Below are 26,572 nucleotides of genomic sequence, written 5' to 3'. Positions count from 1 at the left end.
ATTCCTCTCCCTCCCTCCTGTTTAAAAATAAAAGCTTAAAAGAAATTGCTGCTGGTCTCAAGTTTTGTCCGTAATAAAGCAGGTTTCACCGCCACAAGTTATCACAGACATTTGAGAAGAAAAAAAACTTTCTTACTTCCCATAAATGAAATGTGAACCTTGATGTTTGTTTAGCACAAGATTATGCAGAACTCTCATTTGGTTTTCCCTACATCTTATCTCCCCAATAAAACCAGATGATGGTTTACATACATTTTAAATTAAATATACATATAGTTTCAAATTAAAAGTACAGCACAATATTAGAATGAAGTATAATGATGTTTGTAGCCTACAAGATCATTAACTAGTACATCCGTTCATTAACAAGAAGAAAGTCCTGCTAAGACCAAAACACACATAAAAGGAATTGTTTCCAAAGTGCCAGTATTCCACATGCACGAGGTGCTGACGATTACTTACCGCTGGACCTGTTTTTGCGGTTTGACTTCCCTCCTGTAAGAAGCATCTTGAGACTGTTTCGAAACATGGCGATCCTGTTCCACGTGGTTTATTCCAAAAGCTGCGGAAAACAGAACAACAGACATCCAAAATCAACACTCCCGTTTGGACAACAGGAAGCCATTACAGAGAAGAGGTAAAGAAGCGCTAAAACCAGGGTAAAATGATGACAAACTATTTTGCCAATACAATTCCTTAACAACATCCATATAAAGCCTACCATTCAGTTTGCTTTCAGTTATCCAGTCTTTATTTCCAGGACGACACAGTTCCAGTGCTGCTGGTAGAACCAAGCTATTTCATCAAATAATTTATCATCACACTGAAGTGGGAAAGACAGAGCATTTAGCAAACTGCCTCCATTTCTCATCACTATTAAAGCCAAACCCATCAGAAGGAGCTGCTGCCCTTCCTGTTGCTCAGAAAATCAATCCTGCCAACACCAACCACGACTCCAGATGCTCTGCAGCTCCTGGGCTGGTTGACTGTCAAATTCTCCTGCGAGTTGAATAAATTGTCATGAGGAGGCAAGTCGCTCAAACCCAGAGTAACTGATGCAAAAAATCAAACAGAAACATTATCCCTATATTTTCCTTGCTATGTATATGTCTCGGGGGGGAAAAAAAAAGGTTGTCTGTTGCTGAAGATAAAAGTGTGTCTGGGATCACCAGGCACAGTGACAGCCTGTGCTGGGAACAGCCACTTATTAAAGCATGTAAAGCATCAAAACACCTACAACAAAAGCAGCTCAAACCAGACCAAAAGAATTGTAAAGAGTCTTTGATCAGTACATACAATAAATCCTAATTTTCTTCCTATTGTACACATTATATTCCATAGTTACAAGGTAACATATTCATCTTGTAGAAATAAATAATGAATTTTTTTCCTATAACAATATTTGGTTCCTCTTGGAGGGTGCTCAGTAAATGCCATCTTGCGTTTCTTCACATTTCTCTGATACTTTCAAGTCTAATAACACAGTAACACCCAGTTCAAAGAGCTTTATATGTATATTTAAAGCCACTGAAAGTCCTTCTAATATGATTTACTCACTTACTGAGAGACACCAGCATTCCAGGGCAGCAGCTCAGAGCACACACATCCCAAGCCCCAGTAAGCACCCAAGGATGACAGCAACTTCAGCCTTTCCCGACTTCACCTACCAGATTCCACAAACAGATTTGGGAGTCTGTGGGCACGCATGGATGAGCGTTAAAGAGAAAAGGCGGAATCAGTATTTCCTCTGCATTTATGAATCACTTGAGCCTCACCTGGCACCCTTCTGCCACCAAAACACAAGGAGCTGGTGTTCAAGCTCATTCCCAAGGCTCCTAAACAAGGCTTAGGTCCCCTTCGGAACATCCCATTGTTCCATGACTATCAAAAAAAATTCCGTCTGGGCACGCAGACCACTGTTTAGGGACTTTCCCCATGCTGGCTTGCACTGTGGAGAGAACTGAGCAGAGCTGTGCCACCAGTGCTGAGCTACAACCGAATTCAACCAAATTCTGTTCAAGGAGTCAACTGGCCTGAGCCTAGGCCATGCCAAAGGTGAGCCTGATAGTTTTGCTAATAATGATATTTACCAGTATCTTGCACATGGCAAATAGGACTTCCAATAGGAAGAGCTGTGCTGCTACTAGGGCTGAATTAAGGCACTGCATAGGGCACAGATGGGGCCTCCACCAATTTCCTCCTAAGAACCAGAGTGGAGAGAGAACTGATGTCTTGCATTAAGACCCTGAGTTACCAGCCAAGGGATATCCCAAGGGCTAATTCCATACTCTCAGGGGACTCCTGGACTACAGGAAGATTACTCTGCCCATGGCAGGGGGTTGGAACTAGATGCTCTTTAAGGTCCCTTCAACCTAAACCACTCAGCGATTCTGTGACTATTTTAGCAGCAATTCCTGACATGGTTCCTCATTGTATCTTACACACAATATTGATATATTCTAAGGGTAAGCACTCATTAGACTTATACAGTTTATATATTAGTTAAGGTGTTCACAATGCAGAGGAGCACGTAACCAAAATCAGCTGCTGGTTTTCATCTTCGTGCACAACCATGTCCCTTTGTGGCTTTGAGCTTCCTCTGTTCAGCCAACACCGCTAAGCCAGAAGTAATATATAAGAATAAGCACTCTAAATGAAAAATCCTGTTGGTTGTATTAATTCATGGAATTAGAAGCATTAAACAGCAAACAGAATTACAGTATTAGGAAGAGCTGGGTCAGACAATTTTTCATCCTACCCCGTGAACTCCTTAATGCACCTCACAGCCCAGGTCAATTCCCTTCTCCAGGATCAGCAGCAGCTCTATCAGCAGAAGCAAAAGCTGCAGGAATGTGATGGGGATCCTTCGCTCCCCCGCTGACACAGGATGCCTCTGGCAACAGTTTGGGCAACCAAGAGCTTCTACACTTGATTTGTCATTTATCTTGTCATTTGCAAGTTGTTTACCAAACCAAATGAAGACATTGTATGAGCACAAGTCTCCAACAGTATCAGCAGATGAATAAAAAAGGTACAATCTCCATGCTGCATTTTTAGAAAAAACAGCTCAACCATCTCCTGGTTTCTGTCCAGACGCTCTGTCACATGGTGTTTGATCTTCTAACAAATCAAAATTTCAATGAAATACACAAACAATAAAAGCTTCTGGAGCATGAGAAAGCAGTAGTACAAATATGATGAGGAAAAGACCCCAAAGTGGAGGGGGCAGAAGCAGACTGAGCTCTGCAAGCTGCAGACTTACAACAAATGCTAGGCTTGAACAAGTCTGCGATATCTCAATCCTTCGGGATGACTAAGGCCTATTTCAGTGTTTTCTTAATTTTTAGACAGAGTTTGTAGACAGGCTGCAAAAACCACCTCATGTTTTAGGTGGCTACACATTATTACAGCCCACAGAAGCCAGTTTTGCTTCTTTTTATAGAGAGGTATTGTCTGTCAGACACAGAATTACAAAACCAAAGCAAATTCTTTGCCTATATACCACCAGTAGAACAACCAGATCCCTGCACTGTCCTCGTCTCTGATCACCTCACTAAAACTAAAATTTCATTTTACATAAAGCTGATTAGCAAAGCTAAGCTGTTGTTCAAAAGAGTGTTTGATGTCCAATGAGTTGTACAGACATTGCTGGCAAATTTTGTGCACGTCAGCGTGAGAAGCTATTAAATGTATATCTTAAGATAAGAATTCTGTGTTTTTTCCAATAAGACAAGTTTCTAACTACAAAGGAGGGGAATGCACCCTAAGTCATATGTGCAATGCACATCTCTTAAGAATTTGATTTCCACTTTAAGTGTTCAGTTCCTGCCTCACCTCCATAGTGAAAATACCTATGTAAAGGAACAAGCATTCCAAAAACTGATTGTAGGAAATAAAATTACTGTAAACATTTTGGTCTTACAAACAAACACTTTAAAAGAAATAGAAACATTATCCCTGTATTTTCCTTGCTGTATATGTCTCGGGGGGAAAAAAAAGGTTGTCTGAGTGTTGCTGAAGATGAAAGAGTATCTGGGATCACCAGGCATGTTCCCAGTCTCAGCCAGGAGACAGCCCAGTCAGGCTTCCCGTGCAGCACAGTGATGCTCACAGGTTTCAGCAGAACAGCCAGAGTGTGGCCACTGCAGAGCTTTAACTGAATGGGTAAAAAAGACAACAACAACAAAAAAACCCCCAAAAAAACCAAACCAAAAAAAACACCAAAAAAAGAAACCGTCTTGCCAAAATGGAGGTGGTTCAACAGTTCTGTCAGCTGCCTCTTCAGATATTAATTTGTATTTGAAAAGTCAAGTACAAGCCTGTGCCAGCTCATGAGATCCCATTAACTCACTCTCCGGGTCAGGCAGCAGCAAATTAATACAGAATTTACTTCCAGAATGTTCTTAATATTCAGCAGAAGTTTATGAATGCTGTGGAGTCAGAAAGTCTCAGTACATTATGTTGATAGATACAAACATAGTATTATAAAAAATAACGTTATAAATAATTATAATGTTATAAAGTAGAAGTATTTGTGAACTTCGATTAAAGCACATTTTTCAATGAGAATCTCACTGCTTATTCCTTTATATATCAGCTTCTGTCCATCTCAGAAGAACCTGAGGCTTCATATTCCTTCAGTACACCTTCCCTGAATTCCCCAAAGGAACAATGGAAAGAAAAAAGTTTTGAAAGGGTGACTTTCAAAAAATTCCCCAAAAGTCCTTTGATAGAAAATATACTCAGTTATGCAAAGTAACAGAGAAGCTTGTTACTCATAAAATATTCTATTGCAAAGATTCCTGGTAGCACAAGATTAGCTGTTCTCATCAGGGAAGCTGAACTTACTACAGCAGAAATTAAGAAGTGTGTGTAACAAATACCATATATTAAGATGCCATAAAAAGGAACCTTTCTGAGTATTAGCTTTCAGGATTTAACAAGATGTAAAACGTAAATGAACATTTTGTGAACAAAAGAAACCAAAAAAATCTAACTTTTCTTAAATTAGTGAACCATTTCCAAAGAGCATTCAAGCTTCAGGAAGGAAGAGGTAACAAGGACTTTTTTTACACGAGTGACAGATTTATAAAACTAATTATCACGAGATGAAATAAATTGAAAAGTGAAAACAAAACACACAACAGAGCTTGACTTTCAAGCATTTACTCCACGTTTAACACGTATTGTACACAGATGCGTTCCACATTTGCCTGTAACTGCTGCCAGACTGGAACTTCGCATGCTCCTCAAATTAATTACTCAAAGTTTAACCTGAACTCTTATTTTAAATTGCCCTGAAATTCCAGAGGATGTTTTGAGAGACGGCCTGATGACAAAGACTAAAGAACATTTAAACCGTACTTCGATGCTCACAGCAGGACCGGGATGGCCGCAGCCATCACTGAGAACTGTCAGGAAATGGCAGAAGCTCCATGAACTCCATGACAATCAAATCCATTAAACTCTGCCACCCAGAACACTCTGACTCACCAAAGGGGTGGGAATAACTGGTTACAAAAACGCTGAAGTCAAAAGAAATGTGTATTTATAGGCTTGGTTCGTGCACATTTAAACACACAGGAGCAGAATTTAGAGATTAAATATTTCCAGGAACTTCACGAATGAAAACAGCATTGTTGTGACCTAGCAAGCTTGCCAAGAACTTCTAGGATTATTTGGAAATAGGAAAATAACAAAAGTATTAAAAGCACTAAACCCTACTAATTAGAGGTCTTTAAGCAATTAAGAGTTTATTAAACAGAGTCCTCTAATAGGCTTTAGAACGACAAAATTAACTGTTTGATGTTATGTTCCCCCACAAAAGCCTGACCACTAATAACTGTCATGGGGGGCCTGACGTGAAGGCTGATCTGCCAATCCACTCTTAAACAAATACTTGGAGGTCTCTGGACTGCCTTTCCTACAGACCCTGCACTGACTCCCATAACCCAAGAGCCCCTGAACTTGTGCTTTCTCCTGTTCTCCTGATATGACCCCATTGTCCTTGCTTCTCCAACTATCTTTGATAGCAATACATAAAAATACACCCATAAAACACCTAACAGTATTCCCACGGGAAAAAACGTGTGCAGCAGGTCAACGTAACGTTTCACAAGGAAGCAGGAGGTTGGCCTCAATCTCTGCTTTCATTTTATCAAATGAAGCAGCTGTTAATGCTCCAGTTAAAAAGCAATTCTGAGAGCATACCAAAGTAATATTTCCACGTTTGTGAAGCTCCCAACAACAGCCCTAAGGTGAATGTGGCCAAACATATCTCTTCATGAGTCTGTGGTGATTATGTTCACTCCAAGTCTGTGGCATTTCTGTTCACAGGTAATTTTGACACAGTTACAGCCTGGGAGGAAGGAGACAAGCACTGTATTATTATCGAAACCCACACAATTTAGCAGACAAACAGCTCATTTTGGTTGGAAAACAGCACTTCTGGAGGCTGTTAGCACCTGGAGCTGTGAGGCAGAAGGACACTACCGGGAAGGTGTAATGCTCAATCCCTCAACACACTCGTGCTCTGTGCAGGCTCGAGCTTCCCGTTCTCTGCTGAAAGGAGATTGTTTTTCCTTTTGTCTGGAACACAGGCATCCTTTGAGTAAGGACAATGGAGAATAAAAGCACGACTGCTCTCAGAGAGAGACGGCACTGACGGACAGCTTATGACTCACTCTGAATCCAGAGGAACTCACTACTCTCAAGCAATAACCATCCTCAACAGATAACCCTACCAACCACAGAATACTAACTAATAGACTTTGTAATAATAGCTTTTCAGTCAACTTTTGAATTTACTTTTATGGGTAAAAGATTTCTCCAGCAATACCTTTTATTTTATTGTGAAATTTAACACCTATTTAAAACAAGATCAGAAACATTGCAGAAAGAACTCAATCACTCGCTAGGAGAAAGTCAAAAGTCGGTTCTCTCCTCAACATGAAAATGCAATGACCTTGAAATCCAGGAAATTTAATTTTGAACCAGGCTTTGTCATTCTGCATAACCTGGTTTCTAATTCTAGATTAATGATACAGACTGAATTCCCAAAGGACACTTCAGTTCTCCATATACAATGTCAATTATCCAGCCTTGGAGAAAAATGATAACCAAAAGAAATGCCATCACCTCACTTTCATCAATTCATCTGTGGTGCTTTTAGTGTCTTCTGTGTTGCTCATAACAGTTAAAATTATTGCTTTGGTTTTAAATATTATTAGTAGCTGCCTCCATCAACAACCATGTGAACAGATACTTAAGCTTGAAATAAAATGTGGTACAGTTATGCACAAGCTGAGTCTTGTTAAACTGCCTTGGCAGGAATTTTAGGGCACTTACTTCATCAGGAGTCATAGAATGGCCCAGACTGGAATGGACCTTCAAGTTCATCCAGTCCCATCCCCTGCCATAGGCAGGGACACCTTCCACTATCCCAGGTTGCTCCAAGCCCTGTCCAACCTGGCCTTGGACACTTCCAGGCATGGGGCAGGCACAGCTTCCCTGGGCAGCCTGTGCCAGGGCCTCCCCACCTCACAGGGAACAATTTCTTCCTCATACCTAATCAAACCTACTCTCTGTCACTGAAGCTACTCCTCCTCGTCCTGTCACTCCAGGCCCTGTAAAGAGCCTCCATCCATCTTTCTTGCAGGCTCCTTCCCGGTACTGAAAGGCTGCTACAAGGCCACCCCGAGTCTTCTCTTTTGTGAACAGTCCCAATTCCCTCAGCCTTTCCTCACAGCAGAGCTGCTCCATCCCTCTGATCACGTTGGTGCCTTCTCTGGACTCCCTCCAACAGCTCCACGTCCTTCCTGTGCTGAACCAACAAACTTCACTGTGCTGGGATCCACCATCCTTATTCTGCCCCGAGCCACCACAAGACTGAAATGCAAGTTTCTTGCATCTCAGCTTTTGGCTGTGATGTGGAGCAGCCAAAATCTTGTCATTCAGAATCACACCAGCTTCTGTTCTGCTTGAGGCTCCTACCAATCTGAAGTTACTTTTGAAGATTAATTGGTACAACAGAAAATGAAAACAAAAAAATGGGCAATGTGTAAAGTCAGAAAATGTTATAGCACTCGTCTACTCCAAGAGATTAAAGGAAACTGTGATTAATTTCTTCATTTTTAAATAATCAAAAATACATCTTAAAATACAGACCTAATTAAGGAGCTGCTGTAAGCCTGTTCTGCAAACTTGCTCAAGTCTCAATATTACTTAATATGAAACTGGAGTTCAATCCAATGGCAAGCACTGGAGATTTTCTCAGAACACGGAATATTTTGGATTTTATATTTTAAAAAAACCTTGAAAAATTAAGACACCAAAGTACATTTTACAGAATGCAGTGTCACTATTACACATTGCATTTACAAAAAAGTATCAATATTTTAGTTAGGCAGCTAGAATGAACTCAGTAAATAACATAAAATCCCACACATTGTTTTATTACATCCATTCCCTTTCCTTTCCTACCTCCAGTAGGAAAAGAGAATGATCAAACACTAATATGTGAAAGCTCTTACATCTTTTTCTCTAATACAATCAGGTTAAGAATTGGTAAAACTGTTATAGAAAGATAGTGCCCCTGTTCCAATTTCAGGTGATCACACATTAACAATGGAACAACAGAAGACAACTGCAACTCTATTTAAATAATTAAATCACACCTGCAAAGAACACATGAGATTGTAGGAAGAAAAAATTCTCCTACCTTGATAGCTTTAGACAAGTTAAATCTCTAGCAAAAGGTGTCTTCCTCCATTCACTGCAAGTCCTGAAAGACATAAAGAAACCCAGCCGAATTTAGTAGCATCTTCTCAGCACCCTCCGTGCCCCATCCTGTCCAGATGCACACACAGAGCTACAGTAATCCCATCCCAGGAATAAACCCACAACTCTTCCAGAGTATTACTGTGTAAGCATCAGCCACACCCCACTCTTTATCATTACACTTAAAAAGTGAATGTTCGTGCTTTTAAATCGCTGTTAATCAATACTAATTTTGGTCACTTGCCTCTTCCTTCTCACCACTTTTCAAATGGGAGGAGAAGAAAAGCAGATCAACTTCCTTTTGACACACATCATACAGTACATGATTTAACAAGTATATTTCCCTTCATCCTATCAAGTTCTCCTGCTAAAATCCTACAACTTCCCCACTGTTTTTTTAAAAACTCAATCCTTACATAAACGTAACTCCCAAGAGGGATCCAACACTAAATCAAGGGTTCAGTACTCGGCCCTTCGCTCTGTCATCGCGTACTTAGAACAAGTTCATCAACGAAAAGCCACAAGAAATATATCTTGCCACTTACTGAAACAGACCAGAGCAGCTATTTTATTCCCAGCCTGTGTTTTATTTGGGCTGACGATACTGTATTACAGCCTTCACCAATCTAATGGTTTAGAAATCTCATTTGAGAACCAGCAAGTAGAAGGAAAGACAGCCACATCTCATTTGTCATCAAGCAAACAAACAAAAAGAATCCAAGTAAATTGAGGCCACCTTGTATTTGAAAGTTTAAAGCAAAGCAGCGTAAGTGTTCAACTGCATTGGTCGGGTTTTTTGTTCTCCTGCAAGAGGATACTGAGAAGTAATTGACAGCTTTACTTAGGATTCATGGTGCTTCCAGAACCCTAACAGCAACTTCTCCTACGGTCTTAGATTAATAATTTTGTATGTAAAACTGTAAGACATTCCATAAATTAATGAAAAACCCTATTTTATTTTTCAGGGCTGCCAATTACCTCCCTGCTTTCAATTTTTCATTTCTCTGGAAAAACAACTAGAGCCAGTAACCAAGCACAGCCCTTCCACAGGAGCGGGGAGGTTTCGTTCAGTCAAACGAGGAAACCTCCAAAGGCAGCTCACCCTGCAGCACTAATGGGGATCCCTGTGACAGAAGGAATGTCCCACAGCCTCTGCCAGAGAGCCCAGCTCCCACACAGCCCTGCCCTGGGCTCTGCCCCACCAGCTGCATTCCGCTGCCCTGCGAGAGAGAGGATGTTCCTTCTTCAAATTCCCTTCCCAGCTTGTACAACCTGCCTGCGCCCCAAATCACCTGAATGCCCCAGCACTCAGCCTTTGGCAGAAACTGTCTGGTCAGAAAGACTCAGCTACAAATTTCTGAGTGTCCCATCACATAGAGCACAAGACCAGCATGGAACCTAAACCCAAACAGGTTCAGATCAAGGGAGACTTTTATTAGATACTACTTCACATTATTTAAGTCCCTGGAGGAGGAGTTTTCATAAGGGCATGGAGTGACAGGACAAGGAGAAAACGGCCTTAAGCTGAAGGAGGACAGGGCTGGATCAGATAGGAGGAAGAAATTGTTCCCTGTGAGGGTGGGGAGGCCCTGGCAAAGGTTGCCCAGAACAGCTGTGGCTGCCCCATCTCTGGGAAGTGTCCAAGGCCAGGTTGGACAGGGCTTGGAGCAACCTGGTCTAGTGGAAGGTGTCCCTGCCTATGGTAGGGTGTGTAAGTGGATGAACTTTAAGGTCCATTCCGCCCCAATCCATTCTGGGATTCTTTGATTCTAAAAAAAAACTGTATTCCTTAGATCCTAAATAAATAGACAAAAGAAAAAACAGGTATTAAAACATTTATTTGGCATTCTCCTCAGTTCTTTTAAACGGTCCAAATCTGGGTACTTGCAAGCACCTGAAGTGAGTGATTTAAGAGAAATTTTTTCTTTCAAAAACAGCAATGTTACAATGTTTGGAGAACGGAAAACATTCACGGAATAACTAAAAATAACTCCTTATAAATGTTTCCGTTTGCTGCCATCTATCTTCTTAATACAGCTCTTAATGTGATACCCTGTAAAACAAAGAGCAGGAATGGCCTGTGCGAGCTGTGTGAGCTGCAGACAGGCACTCACAACCCATCATCTACTCAGGAACTCCCCATCTGCATTCCACGAGCGGATCCAATGAATCTGCTTTGCATGGAGCTTTTAAATAGCGGAGCTTTTATCTACTCACAGGATTACATTAGAAATCTTTATATGAATGCAGCAGATACTAGTGGTTGTCAATAAAAACTGAATGTCATTAAAGGGCTTTTATTCTTTAAATGCCTTTAACCCTCTAATTATATTTGTAAATTCTGCTATTGAACTGTATGAAAGTTACAAATTCTGACATGTTGTATCACAACAAACACATTTAGAGACTAATATACCAACAGCTTTGGTGGAGAATCGCTTTTAGAATTATTCGCTCTTGATTAAACACACAAATCACAACTGGCATGTTTCAATCAGAAGCAACATTCAGTCAGGGTTTCTGAAGATAGTTATAAGTTTGGAGGGTTAAAACCTCTGGCCTGTGATATGGCTGCAAGTCATAATATCTTTAAAAAAAATTATTATTACAAAACTACTCCTTTTCTTCTTATTGTATCAGCATTGTTTTCCCAAGTTCTGCTAGACTTGGCAGGGAGAAGGTAACAGTCCAACATCCTAACTCTCCCCTCCCAAACCAGTAACTGACTGGGTACCACTCTGCTCTGCTGGTTTCCTTCCCAGGCACAAGGTGGGTGTTGGGTAACACCACCGTCCCTGCCGGGCACTGTCCTGCCAGCTGCTGAACTGCTGCAGGCTGCTTCAGACTCCTTCTGCCTCTGCCCATGAAGCGAATTGCTGGCAAGGGGGATTTCTGCCCACAAAATCCAGCAAAGAATTGCCAGCTAACGACTCCAAATTGCCATCCAGGTTTGCAAATGTAAAACACGACCATGGAATAGGAATATTCCCAAGTTCCACCATAATGACAGTAATATAATGAATGCTTTTTGCCAACAGAGTTGGGTAATTTATGTCAGGAACAACACAAACAGAAACAAAACCCACTGAGAATGTCACAAGGCCCTCCTGTGACACAGAACAGCAGGAAACCTCACTTTGCCCATGGATCCTTTTGCTGACTTTGCAACCAACTGCTAATTCCTTTTCTTTTGAACAATCCTCAGCCCAGAACAGTATCAATTCAACTACACATTTCTTATAGTTCCAGTGCATCCATCACTGCGTTCACATCCATCACTGTAACAGAAACCATCCACTTTAAATATTTTTTGATAATTCTCTGTGTTTGGGACCTTTTCACTGCTTCAGACAATTTCTGAATGAAGCCATCATGGGCAGAGCTGCTCAGAGAGTTGAGAATGAACAGATGTTATGCAATTTCCAGAATAAGAGAACAAAGAAATGCTATTAAAAAGTACAAGCTAGTAATAGTGTAACAAAGCCAAGTAAGTAAACTCTTAAAAACTACACACTCAGGGCAGGAGGTAGTTAAGTAACTCACACACAAAGTAGTCATCCTGCAGTCCCAAATAATTTCTTGCTTATACCTCTGCAGGTAACAACCACTGAATTCTTCTGCAGAAGAACGTGTTAAAAACAACTAAAGTGTAGAACAGCAAAAAGCTGCACATTCACCACCCCCTAACATCCTTCACATCTACATTCAAATGTTTCTTTAAAAGAACTTTTCTTATATTCTATTAAACCCATAAGTATAGAGCATGCAAATCAACTCAATTTTTAAATATCCCCATGCATGAATGCACCAAAAAAAGGCATAAAATCAAAGCCAGCTGAGTGACTGCCCAAGAGAAGGGCTCCTACCTAATGTAGGAATTACTGAAACAGGTAAGAATGGTTAATGAAAAAAAAAAAAAATCCCAATATTGTTGACACTTTCAGCTGTCAGAATTAAGCACCTTCCTGATACTCTAACACAGAAAACTGCCTACATAAGGAATGAATACTTTCAGGTACAGGAACACACACTGTAGCTGCAATATTTTCCTGCCAACCTAAAATCCATGAAGAAAAAAAGACTTGAAGCTTTAAGGCAGAAACCAGAAAAGCTGCCATCCATGGCAACTTGACTGCATAGTCTGAAATCATACCAGAACATCCGATTTCATAGCAACAAGTTTGAGACGTCTCTCAAAGACATCTTGAGCTGAATACCACCCATCCTATACTTGAAAATACTGAACATTAGTACTGAGAATCATCCAAGTAAAAGGCTGAAATAAGACTAGCTTTCTGTTCATCCTAAACAAAGGAACCTTCTTCTCCCCTCAATCCAAGCAAGCAGGTAAAAATTCACAGCAATTTTGCAAAGCTAATTGAATCTGAAGCCTCTGAACCAAACATAGCACAGGTCACATGTATCCTGACCTCAACAGTTTAATTCTATTTTCCCAGAGAAATTAGCAACTTACTCATACTTTTATCAACAGAACATTAATACACAGACATTAAACACAATGACCATCTGTCTTTGAAAACCAAAACTAACCCAACGATCAGAACATGCTGCTCAACCAGTCCTGCTGGAAAGCAAAGGCTCTGAAATGGTCTCATGAATAGGGATTTCCATCTTTAAATGAGGTTATTTTTCTAGTTTTGGCTGTCAGATGCACCAGCTGGTATTCATCTGATAAACTCAGTAAGCCTGGATGGTATTCTAAAATCAAATCAAATCACAGTTTAAATTCTTTGCACATACGTACATGTTGGAAACAAAATACCTACTGACTAAAAATAGTCTTGATTCCAGTTCTAACTTGCCTAAATTAATTTTTAAGCAAAATGTGTGTTTTAACGATGTCTGTCTTGTAACAAATCAAGGATCAGGAAAATGACAACATTCTTTAAATAACTGTCACCTAAATATGACTGACCTGATTTTACTGGGGACTAATCTGGAAAACAAGTCTTGTGTTTCCATCTTTCCATCCAACAAAGATTTTGTCTTCTTAACCTCATATTCTCTAATTAAAAGTAAGATTTGAATCATATGTTACTATACATAATGACTGTACTTACACAGTTCATTACACAGGAACATAGACCATTGATAAATCAAGAATTCCACAAATAAAACCATACAACATAACACTCCAGTCCAGAATTAGATACGTCTTGGCTGATTTTCAACAGTATTAAGCAAGCATCCACTCTACCATACTTTAAGTTGGCAACAGTTTCTTCATGATCATCACTCTAAACAACTACGGGAAAGCATCCAGACATCAACGGAATTATGAAAAAAAATCAGAAAATTGACCATGCTTTAAATTGAGATTTTTTTTTTTGCTTATCACATGTACCTTAAAAAAACCCCACCCTGTGTGTTAAATGTAGATGACATCCACATTCTGCTCTTAACAACTCAGACTCTCGGTTTTTTATGAAAATCATTTTATTTTCTGCTAACAAATAGTTCCGACCTATTCATGGAGGATTGCATTTTTCAGCATCTTAATCACATTTATCAAAATTTACAAACTTACCTATCTTCCACATTTTCCCCAGCAATCTAGGGGCGGGACCTGTCGCTGTTTTGTTGTTGCAGCGCCCGGTGCTCCCCAGCCCTCACCTCTCTCATGTCTTCACACTAATGACCATCCTGTGTTTAGTAGCTCTGAATACAGCCTGTCACCCTCCCTCTCCTCTGTCTCAGACCAGTTGTCATTTATTAACCAGCTGGTTTGGGTCCTGCACCCCCCCATGCCCACGTGATGAGGAAATGATGGGTTATGGTCAAGATGCACCAAGAAAAATATTTTCCTTCCAGAGTAATTCAAGGCTAGAGGACTTACTGTAATTTTCTAATAGATGTGAGCAAACATCTAGACCAGGAGACTTAATGGTCCAGAGACACCATGACAGTGAAAGGACATCTAACACAGCAGGCCTTTGGAACATCCCAAGCCTATTCCCATCCTCTCAGTGCTGCTGCAAGCTTTGCCAGGGATTTCAGTAAGAACCAAACAAAAAATTCTGACAACACTGCTCAAATACATGCAACCCAACATGGTCTAGTGGAAGGTCTCCCTGCCCATGGCAGGGAGTTGGAATGAGACGAGCTTTAAGGTCCCTTTCGACCCAAACCATCCTGGGATTCTAACAAATTTAAGGATGAAATTGCTAAACTTCAAGAGTGGCATTTACAGCACAGCTTTATCGCAAGGGTCATGTTTACATCCCTGTGTCCACACACCACCATTACTGCTAATGCTGTGTCAGACAGGTAAAGGAGGAGGCTGAGAAGCAGCTGGGAAGAGCCAGAGCCTGCTGGACATAGTTCAGAACAGACTGGCAAACATTTCCTCTTCTCCCTGCTGTCTTTTTGGTTTCTTTCAATTTTTGCTAGAAACTGGGCTCATTTTTCACAAGTCTGTCTCATTTAACTTTTGTCTGAAAGGACACATGCAGAGGACGTGTTCCACAGAGAACTTCTGTTGCTCTAACCTAAGGAGGCACCTCAACAGCTGTCACTGTGCTGCTTTAGCAGCACCCTCTGAGGAGATAAAATAACCCCCCGAGGATATAAAACATCTACTTCAACCCTTAACCAGGCTTCTACAGAACAAACCAAGAATGTCAAAACCTTTCCTTTGTTCCTTCAGAAAGTGCAACCAGATCTCAAGTATTCAAACACTAGTCTTCTTCCCAGCCTATTTTCCTCTTTGTAAATACACCATGTGGAAACAACCTGGAAATATGTGAATATAAAACCACTTGTCAGGAGAAAGAGAAGCAAGTGCAGATAGGGGAAAGAAACCGGAAAAATTAAAAAGGATTGAGGAAGGGGAGAAATCAGCCTTTCAAGGAGAGAGAGGGTAAAAGAGGGGTCTTGGTTTTTTTTAACAGAAGTATTACAAGTATGTTGAATACTTTATTTGCATTAATTTGTTTTCGTATTGCCAGAGGACAGAATTATCTACAGTTGAATGAAACAAAAGTAACATCCTACTGACGGCTTTCTCAGGAAGAAGTACATGTCCTTATAAAAAGTCAATCAAACATATATAGCTGCAGTTCTCTTTCAAACATCTCTGGTACTCAGCAAAATCAGTAGTGCTAAGGTTTAACATACACAAACAACTTGGGTTTTGGGTTAAAACAAGAGGGAAGACAAAAGGAAATAACATACCTTACAAAGGATTTTTCATCTGTGAATCCACACTTACAATAAAAAGAACAGTCTTTTTTTGTGTTGTTAACTGTCTGCTAATGCTACAGACCAGATCTTAGATCCCGAGTGAAACGCAGCAAAGATAAGGGGATTTAAGTGAGAGCATTTCGCTTGACTCTCATTTATTTGATAGCTGGCTAACTATTCCATGCAGGAAAACTAGGACTTGGCAGAAGTGGATATCCTGCTTTAAGTCACTTCTTCAAACCTTCCAACAAGGGAACACACAGTTGAATAAGTACTTGAAGGAAAGGGCTTATTTATGCACCTTTTATCTTTCATGATGTATGTAAGTGATATTTACCATAGACCTCACTACTTCAGACAATGTGCTTAAAAACTATGAGTTATAAATGAAGCCATTGTACAAGCACATTTGAAATTACAGCACATAGCAGGCTTCAAAAGAATTCAGTGTTGTATACATGAGCTCCACTCTGTACTGTCCTCCTCAGCTAACAACAGCCAGGAGTTTCTGGTTTCATCCCACAGCCAGCAGCAAAAATGGGGACAGAAAGAGTTACAGTTCTGGCAAAAACAACGGTGGTTCCTCAGCGTGATGCAAGTGAAAACTGAAAGCCTACTGAGATTCTTTTTAACAGGAGAAACCAGCTAACCTTAAAGCATGCTGTTAGGGGTCCACAAAGGGTATCACAAAGAATGAAGTCCACAAAGCCTTGAGGAGATAAACAGTAGCAGGCAGAAAATATTCTTAGTCTCTGAGGGACTGTTAGCTGAGCACTTCCCAAATCCAAGACTGAGTTACTTTCAATGTGACTCCTGAAAACTACACTACCATGGCTTAAGAAGTCAGCATTGAATACCAAGTACCCTCTTAACTGATCCCATTTGTAAACCAAAACATTATACTGGCCTCAGGAGCCTTGCCTTTGGCTCAGAAGTGCCTTAGTCACTTCAGCTAGCTGGTACAGGAGCATCGGAAAAACCAGGCGTGCAATTTGCTTTGCCCTGCTCAGTGTATCACACACCCGTCCTGCCTCCCTTTTCTGCACGGTCCTTTCCCGGCTTTCACAGAGCCAAACGTTCCAGTGCAGATACTGCAACACGCGAATCAACCAACGAGGCCCGTGGAAAGAAACAGATATAGACCAACTGTTGGTAGATGTTTCAGAGATGTTTATTTCTGCAGCCCATGGCCGGGGCTCTGCCGAGGAACTGCCGCAGTCACGGGGCCCGAGGGTCCCTGCCCGCGCAGGGGAACACAACACAACCAACGGGGAACGAGGCTGAGCAGGGACAGGGAACCCCCTGCCCCCCTCCCAGGGCTACATGGCAGGGGGAGGGTCCCAACAGCCAAGGATAAGGATGGGTGGTGGCGATGCTGCAGTTCCAGTGCTTTTCTGAGTCCCTCCAGCACCAGAATGCTCGGGGACACTGCTCTCCTTCATTCTGGGAACGGAAATGCTCTGTCTGTGACTCACGGATAGAGTCAAGGAGTATCAGAAAGTGTGTATCAAAGTCAATGATAATACAGCAGAGCTGAACGCCGCAGTGTTGGTTTGGGGTTTTAGACAAAGCCTTTACACCCTCCCCCATTTAGCTTTAATAAAACTTCGGCAGTGAGGGGTGAGATTTCTTCATAAAGCTGCATAACTATAAAAACAAATTGATTTTTTAGATACTATAAGTCTGTCATATGGAGGAAAGCGAAATGCCTCCTAGAGATGGAAAGAGAGGGAATGTATTTTCCCCCCACATTTGGAATGTAAATGATTGCAATTGGCATGTATAATCACCAATAATTTATGTCATCATTCACTGAGGCAAAACCCAAATCCTATCCATTTCTTGGCATTGAAGAGCATGTACAACCAAGGAAGACAAGAAGAAACAACAAAAATAACTGGCTTGCTTTTCTTCTGAAGTCTACACCATCGAAATACTTGAACTGCAAAAATCAGTCAAGAAGTAATCCACACCCACTCACACTTGTTCCCTCTCTAAAGCCATCGAGCAGATTTGCTGGCAAGAGTAGGGTGACCCAAGACTTACCCTTACTTATCACTCGTTTCTCCTGTGGCACCCCCACTAACTCGTACATTATTCAGTCTCTTGTCTGGAAGGAGGACTGGCACAGAAGTGTTACCAGCAGTGCAAAGATTTTCTTTGTAGAGCAGAATTTCACATTCCACAGCAGTAACTGCATCCTGTGTCCAACATCCATACATACACCCCACTTTGACACAAACTCTTATCCCAGAGCTGCAGGAATTCAAGGCTTGAGGAACCCCCTTTGGTTACCTTCCCACTTCTTTGGTCTCAGCCTAAAACAGCAGCACATTCTCTCCCTCGCTGTAGCTAACATAGCCAAAATGTCTGAATCACCTTTATTATACTCAGGAACAATGTCTATTAAGAAACAGTGGTCTGAAATTTCCCCAGGCAAGTTCTGCAGAAAAACATTTCTGACATCAAGATGCATTACAGCACATTCAGCAATCGCTTGGCTGTATCACCACCGGTATCAAAAAGGCTTTTTCCTTTAGCGACAATGAGTCTGAAACATGAAAAACAGTTAAATGTTCAGAGTCTTATAGCTAGACTGATTATCTTAAACCTAAATTGAGTATGGATATCACCTTTTCCAAAGTTTATTGCTTTTAAAGCAAAATACTGCAAACAATACTGCAGAAGCTACTTCAGAATAGTCTTAACACAAATCCAAAAAAAGGCCTATCTTCTCAGCTACCAGGGAGAGTTTTTAGGCTGTAGAAACACACACGATGAAAGCAAAGGAGGAAAATCTCTGCTCTTGGCTTTTGGGCCCTTGCTATTAAAGCAATATTCATAATCCCCGTTGCCCAGCTGTGCGATACATTCATTTTACACGTTAACCTTCAGAGATCACAAGACCCACGAACAAATCCCTCCCTAATACATGAGTGAAGCAACTCCCCAGCTCAGCAACACCTCCCAGAACAGAGCCAAGGCAAGAAGATGAACACGGATACTAAAGAACACAAGAGAAGTGGCATGACTTTACTTTCAGCAGTGATTTAAAGGGTGTACTGCATCATGCTGAGAGACAAACACGGTATGTACGTACATTCCACTTGAAATCCGTGCTTCATTCACTCTTTTCCAAACAACTGGCTTTAAAACGCATCTCCTTCCCTGCTACGTAGCTCCTCTGTACTCTAGCATTCCTTTTCTACCTAAGTCATGCCCTGTTTCAAGTCTTCCCCAGCTCTAAAATATCTTCTACAAAATGAGCTGACCAAACCTCAGGCTTCAGGCCGTGGCCATTCCAAAAATCTCCACAATAGCTTCATAACGCTTCGTGTTACTCACTATTTCTTTCCTCTTAATCCCCAACAATTCTCACTGAGATTTCTTTGCTTTATTTAGATTTTAAAGATGCCAAGATCTGAGCTGATGTTTCCACGGCTCTACTAGTCATAATGCCAAGATTCTCTACCAAGAAGTAACAGTCAGTTAGGAATCGTAACTTTCTATAACTTGGATTTGTTTTTCCAGCACATGCAGCACTTACATTTGTCTATGTTGTATTTCATTCACAGTTATTCATCGGTAGTTAAAGACTTAAGACCCTTCTGCAACCCTTCAGCCATCTTTTGCTTTTACTGTACTAAGTCTGTATCACCTCCAGTCTTCATGGTTCAGCCCATTAATTAGCACAATCCTACAGAGCCTGGTGCCAAATTCTACAGGTGACATCCCTCTGCCTCTGACGACAGCTGACCATTTATTTCAATCCTCATTTCCATCTTAGCCCATTACTGTCCATGACAAGACCCTCTCACGCTGTGCCCATTGAGTTTTCTAAAATGTCTTTGCTGAAAAACTTCGGATGAAATTCTGCTGGAAATCCAAGCGAATTATATCAACTGGACCTTCTCCTCCATGATCTGCTGGCCCCTTCAGCAGAACATGGTGTGGTTCAGAAAGCAGCAACTCCTTCTACAAAACCCACGGCAAATTTTCCTGTATTTATTGAAATACCATCTACGGAGCATGAAGGGTGATTTCATCCAGGATGAAGCAATACAAACATGGAGGTACCACAAGGTACCATCTTCTTAAACCCACAAGCCAGATGAACGGCTAGCATTTGCTAGGATAACTTTCCATTCCCCCAGAAAAAACTGATAAATACAATAGCATTTCTCAGGCTTTTAGCACTTGACTATAAAAGGCCGAAACACCTGCTATCCACCCAAAAATCCTGTTCACAGGATGTCCTAATGGCTGCTCACAGTGACCATGCAGCAAATACAACCAAATTCCCATTTTTAAAGCAGCGCTAGTCAATCTAATGCAATGAAATGCTATGACTTCAGCTAATTACAACTGATATTTCAGGCCCTGTTATCATTACCATAATGTAGGTCTTCATTTTAAAATTTAAATAAAATCAATTAAGAAGTTTAAAACCCAGCTCCATCAGAAGATACTCAGATACTCACACTGAGCTCCTTCACTTATCCCCAGCATTATTCTACCCTGGTAAAAGCACTGTATTCCCTCCTTTACACCTAAAGCAAGATCCTCCTCACTTACACAGCGCACAGCCACGGCGGTGCCTGCCACGCCTCAGACCCCACCTGCAGCAGAAACAGCTCAGAGCCTTGAGGGACCACACAATGCTCCGAGCACTGCCAGAGCTACATGGAAACGAGACTCTCACACAGCACTGATGGGTGCATGAGCAACTTGATTTTCTTCCAGGAAAACCAACAAGAATTTAACTCTCACATTTCGCTTAAACACAAATGCGGAATTTTTCTAAATTAATTAAGCACTGAAACTCCCACAAAACAACTGAAAAGGATCAAAAGTGACTCTTAGGAAAATTTCTTGATTTCATTTATTTACAAGTAATTTTCTATTAACCAAACCACTGAGCCATAACTGATGTCCCTCCATAACTGATATAGATCTCAAAAATTCCTTTAAGATGAAACTATTAAAATAACAAGGGAAAACACAGGAAGGCTGATGACTAAGAAGTCATTTCTCTCCTCTGTAAAGTCCAGGCAATTAAGATTATAGTAAATGAAGCTCGCAGAAGGGGGGGGGGGGAAAAAAAATCTTCCTTCTCCCAGCAAGCTCATTCTGCAGAGCCAATAGCATGTTTGCCTTTGGTTTTCCGGGTATAGGAAGATCATTTCCTCCGCTGCTCCTGCAGCCCATTACAGGAGAGATTCACAGAGTAACAATGACCAAAAAAAGAAACAAGAATAAGGAAATCTCAACTGAGTCAACAGTGAACCTAAAATTACTCCTTCAGTGTCAAGCTGAGGTCCCTCCTGTTAAAAGGTTACTCTGCTCATGAGTGACTTTTTGTATAATAATTACTTTTAGTACATTAATACACACAGGCACAAATAGCAAGGTTTTGTTGTAGTCCCTATGCTACTCTTTCAAGAAAAACAAAGATTCTTCCACTTGCACCAGAATAAAGAGGCTTCCTGAAGCACACATCATATTTAAAGGTGAAAGATTAAGCACTTCCACAGTTTAAAACATTGTTAAAGCACAGGTCAAAGGATGTTTCTAAATACCAACTTACAACAGTCATTCCACCATAGCTATGTTTAGCAAACAAAAATGCATAATATAAATATATATTAAGAAACACACTGGGTAACTAATTATTTTTAAATTGTGGAACTATTCTAAAAACTAGAATTTAAAGTTGTACCTTAGCAGTCAATCTACCTCTAGGTGTAACTACTGGCTAGCTCAGTAAAAAGGTTATTAAAAATTCAGAATTGGTCGCTGGCATTCTATTTTTAAACTTACCCACAAAAATAAGTTTAAAGTTCAATTTACTTTTAGAACCACAGAGTCATAAAATCACAGAATGGTTTAGGTTGGAAGGGACCTTAAAGCTCATCTTGTTTCAACCCCCTGACATGGGCAGGAACACCTCCCAGTAGAACAGGTTGCCCCAAGCCCCACCCAACCTGGCCTTGAACACTTCCAGGGATGGGAATTTTGGAACAATATTCTAACATTTGGGGTCTTTTTCTCTGTAATCCGATCATTTAATTGTCATGGGTAACATACATACAGATTAGCTTTTTTTTTTTTTTAAGGGAAAACACAAGTAACATGAAAAAAACATATTAACGGAAAATATTTTTATTAAAGAGAATAATATTTTTATTAAAGAGAAAACTCAAGAGGGCCATTTAAACAACATTTCTCAACCATAGCTCCTGTACCTGCCTCATTATGGTCCTTATTTCTCTCTTTCCATTTTTAGTTACTCTTCCTCTCCAAGTCTCTGCTTCAATCCTCCACTACAGCTATGAGCAGTTCCCCTTGGAGCCTGCACCAAGACAACTCAAGCTGTCACAGAGGCTAAATGCTTTCTACAAGTTTTAGCTTTTTCAGAGAAATCCACAGCAAGGACAAGTCAGTATTGAACAGGACAGACAGGAAACCACGGCCACACCAGAATAAAACTGGTGCAGACATGCAGCAACAGAACACCAGCACCCTGGATTCTTGTGCCGGGTCAAATGACAGAGAAATACCACAAAGAACAGTATTTCAGGTTTAAGTTCCCATTCTGGTCACATCGTCTCTTTCTCCTGCTGACAACATGCAAATGAGGCATTCCCTGAGAAGTGCAGGATGTAAAATTGGTAACTGAGTAGAATCCCAGCCCAGCACCATTCCAAGCGCTTCCACGACTGCCCTCCAAAGCCACGCCCACAGACATTACCTGGGGAGGAAAACCAACACGTAAAATGGCTCTAGAAGGCTCCAATGGAATGCATTGGGAGATTGCATCGCTCTTTCATGTGCAAGTACTTTTTGTCCAGCCTCTACCAGCCTATTTCTGAATGTTACTGCCAGAACGCAACAAATTCCTGCACTTTCTGTTTTTAAAGGTGCAACTAAATGCTGCCACTCTCTCCTCGCACCTAAGGGAAGCTGTGACCAGGCACAAGGATCAGTATGAAACCACCTCCATCTGTCTGCAGCTGCAGTTTGTCACCACATTAGTACAGGAATCCTACCTAAATCCTAGAATACACTTTTTTAACAGTGAATATCATCGTTAAAAGATTAATACAAGGTGCTTGGTGTTCCAGTCATGCCTAAGGTAACTTGGGAAAGGTTCTCACACACAGGTGCATATATCCTTTCATACAGCAGCTCTGCCACAGCACCAAAACCTACAGAAAAAAACCAACTTTTTAATTATTTCTGCTCATGTCCAATTTGTGTAGGCTGGGTTCACAGGCTACCACTACAAACTATATCCAGAACTATACTTTCCCAACACAGTTTGAATAACGTATCAACATGTGAAATATAATACAGATTCAGTGTTAGTTCTAGCTAATTTGACAGTAGAGAATTAGATTCCTAACTTGAAATCCTTCCAGAAAGTTATTACTGCTACAAAATTACTATTATACGACTCGATTGCAACAGTTAATAAATAAGATCTGTCAGCAGGCTCAGGAAAGAATTTCTTCACCGGCTGCTTTTGCTACAAACTCCACCTGCTTTAAGTAATCACACTATGTTGGCAGTAAAGTTGAATGCTCAGTTTGATCTATGCAAGCGAAATTAAAATAACTACACCCCTGAAGTAATTAAAAGAAGAAGATACAGAATGAATTTCAATATTATTAACAATACCCCTTCTCTTTAACTCTCAATTTTGTTTGTACAGAATCATTTGTGTCAGGACACATTTTACTAGCTTGCTCTAAAACATCTGTAGAAAACTCAGGCAGCAATTAGACAGATTAATGTCTACTACTGAAGAGTAATTTACGCCATTCCCCACTGCCAGCTAAGAAATTCTACTTAGTCCTCTCTAAATGTACCCTTGCTACATTTTTCCAGACTACTGCAGAATATAAATTATGGCTATAAATACATACACATACATACAAACAGAAAATTTTAAAGGAGTTAATCAAATTGTTAGAAAAAGGGAAACCATATAAAATTCTCTATTAAAGGCTGCAGTCAACTAGACACCAAGTCCCAAAGACCTTATTACAAATACACATAAACAACAGGGTAAACTCAGAGGAACTTGGGGAAAAAAAAAGTCATGAGGATTTACCAGCTTCCAACGCTCAGCTAATAATTAAAGATGTGAAAATCCACTAAACATCCACTGAGAAGATGTTGCTTAGAGCAAAAGGTGACCTATAATCTTTACTATGAGGACGTCTAGAAAAAGAACGCTGATTCTATTCCAGTTCAATCTCAAGCCTGTCTGCCTTGCAGATAAGAGAAATGCATCTGTAACACCAGGCAATTTTCATCTAAAACAAATACATAGCTACATTCCTTACAGCTCAGTCCCAGCAGCACCCACCCCCTTAACGACTGCCCCACATACGTAATGCTAACAAATTCTTGTGAAAAGTATATTAAATAAAATTTAAAATTTCTTTCCTCACATTTATTTGAAAATAATAGTAATTTTTAAAACCTTTGATCCAAGCTGCCATGAAAGGGCAATATATGTACATTCAAGGAGAAAAAGCAGCTGCACACTCATCCATCGTTGATAGCGAGTCACCCCGAGTGCAGTGATCCATTCTATTCAAAAGGATGTTGACTGGCATTTGTAGCACAGGTATAAATGTGTCAAAATCCTGTTTGACTTTTAAATCACTCAACCAAGTCAGTCTTAATCTTCAGATAAGCTTTTCTTCTCTCTAACCTCTCCATTAGGAGATTGGGAGCCTTTTTCACACAAGCTTTTCAAAATATGTTATTACTAAACTCACCACTTTCTGGTTACTCTTCCCACCAGCCTATCTGCATATTTACTTACATGCAATTATCTGTTCAGGAAACACATTTATAAATTCAGAAACATCTGTTGTTGTTCTCTCCCTCAATGTCATCTTCACTAATTGAGTTCTCCTCCAATATTTTTTTTTTCCTCATCTTCCTTCACCCTCAGGACACACAAGACAATAGTGAGAAATAAAAGCCCTGGTATTTACAGACCTCCACCTACAGGAGCAGCTCACAGTCAGGGAGAACAAAATAGCATTGCTCTCACACACAGGCAGCCCCTGGGTCATCTCAGGAGGGAAAGGTATCCAGGGATGCTGGAAAAATAGAGATTGCCATCCTAGAAAAAGATTTCCTTTCAACCTACTGAAAGACACAGAGCAGAAGCAGGAGTTTCCAGAAAATAGACTCTCTCAGAACAGGGATGCCAACCTGACATCTTTTTGGGAGAGCTAACAGGATGAAGGACAAGCAGATTTGCTCAGCCCAAGGGTGCTTTGAAGGGGATACTGCAAACAGCGAACACACCACTCAAGGCCTCTCAGTCCTGCACACCAGCACAGCCTTTTGGAAGAAGAATCTTTTCTCATACGGTCACTTAATTGTCACACACACGTAATTCCCTCGAGACCAGGTAGAAACACCTTCCCATGGCTGCTTTTAACCGTTTAAAAGTTTGCGCAAGACAGAAGAGGAAAGTGGGAAGGAGCATCTCCCTGTGTGATCATTTACTTAAATCCTTCCCATTACTAATGAGCAGAAATCACCTAAGCCTGAGGAGGTGGGAGACTTCACTTCATACATAAGGTTTCATTTCAGAAGATCTCGGCACACACGAGCAGAAGGGAAATCAGTGGTGCTTGTGCAGCAGGTCCTGCCCAAGGCTGTGCTGCGTACCCACAACTCACCGTGCACCCGAGGCACCAAGGGTCAATTCCTGGCCCTGCTACTCCAATTCAACAACACTACAGAGATAAAACAACAGCAGGATGAGAAGGAGGAAGGAGGAGGAAGAGCACAAATAAAGGACGGAAAACCAAGCTGATGTTCCTCCAATGAGCAATACGCAAAAGCTCGCCATCTGATACCTATACTGGGTAAAAGCAATTTTTGGAGGAAAACAAACAAAAAGCAGTTGAAAAAATATCAGGTTCTTCCTGGCGCTTTCTTACAGTATTTCCAGGGTATTCCACATTTTTGCCTACCGTATTTCTACATGTTATTTAGTAAAACTCTGGCAGCAAGCTGCACACAGATAAAATCCATCTCCTCAAGGGAAATCTAGAATTCCCAGAGGTATACAAGTAACACAACATGAAATCTTTCCTTTATCTAAAAGGCAAACAGCTATAGGTATTGCATCTTTCCATCAAGTTAGGCACATCAAACACGTAAGTGAAGTGATTAATATTTTAAGTGGTTTCTCATTTGGAAGAAGATAATAAAATTCAATTTTATTAAGTATTTATACTTTCAATAATCATTTACTGTTTCTGTTTTATTTAAAAAAAAAAAAAAAAAAAGTCAGCTCAAATCCCACTAGCACGAGCACTTCAGATACAACAACTCGACACCAGGAACGGAAACTCGGGTTTTTACAAGAGGGAGAACGGACACACAGTGCTTTTTACTGGGCTCTCTCTAGCTATATTTGGTGTGAATGATGTGTTACAGAGCATCTTAAAAACACAAACAAGCATCCTACGCAACAATTTTGTAGTTCCTTTGAATTATCCAAAATAATTCCAGGCTGAGACTGAACTTTCCTTCCTACACAGGCCCTCCA

General features: G+C 40.7%; 1 protein-coding gene across 9 annotated transcripts in view; it reads right to left on the bottom strand.

Annotated features, from left to right (window-relative positions):
* TANC2 (tetratricopeptide repeat, ankyrin repeat and coiled-coil containing 2) overlaps nucleotides 1-26,572 on the bottom strand; it is a 196,021-nt gene that overhangs the window by 157,471 nt on the left and 11,978 nt on the right. For all 9 annotated transcript variants that reach the window (XM_042049071.1, XM_042048993.1, XM_042049277.1 and 6 more), the window contains exons 2-3: nucleotides 8,720-8,782; nucleotides 463-562 (exon numbers count right to left, since the gene is read on the bottom strand). In XM_042049071.1, coding sequence (XP_041905005.1) covers nucleotides 463-529 — 67 coding nt within the window. In that variant the 5' untranslated portion in view covers nucleotides 530-562; nucleotides 8,720-8,782. The remainder of the gene's footprint in view (nucleotides 1-462; nucleotides 563-8,719; nucleotides 8,783-26,572) is intronic.

Source organism: Corvus kubaryi, unplaced genomic scaffold, assembly GCF_017639235.1.
Source record: "Corvus kubaryi isolate FWS band 111438036 unplaced genomic scaffold, C.kubaryi_AGA036_p1.0 123, whole genome shotgun sequence".
Lineage (NCBI taxonomy): Eukaryota > Metazoa > Chordata > Aves > Passeriformes > Corvidae > Corvus > Corvus kubaryi.
Note: the sequence above shows the minus strand (reverse complement) of the source record. Positions and strands in the feature narration are given on the sequence as shown.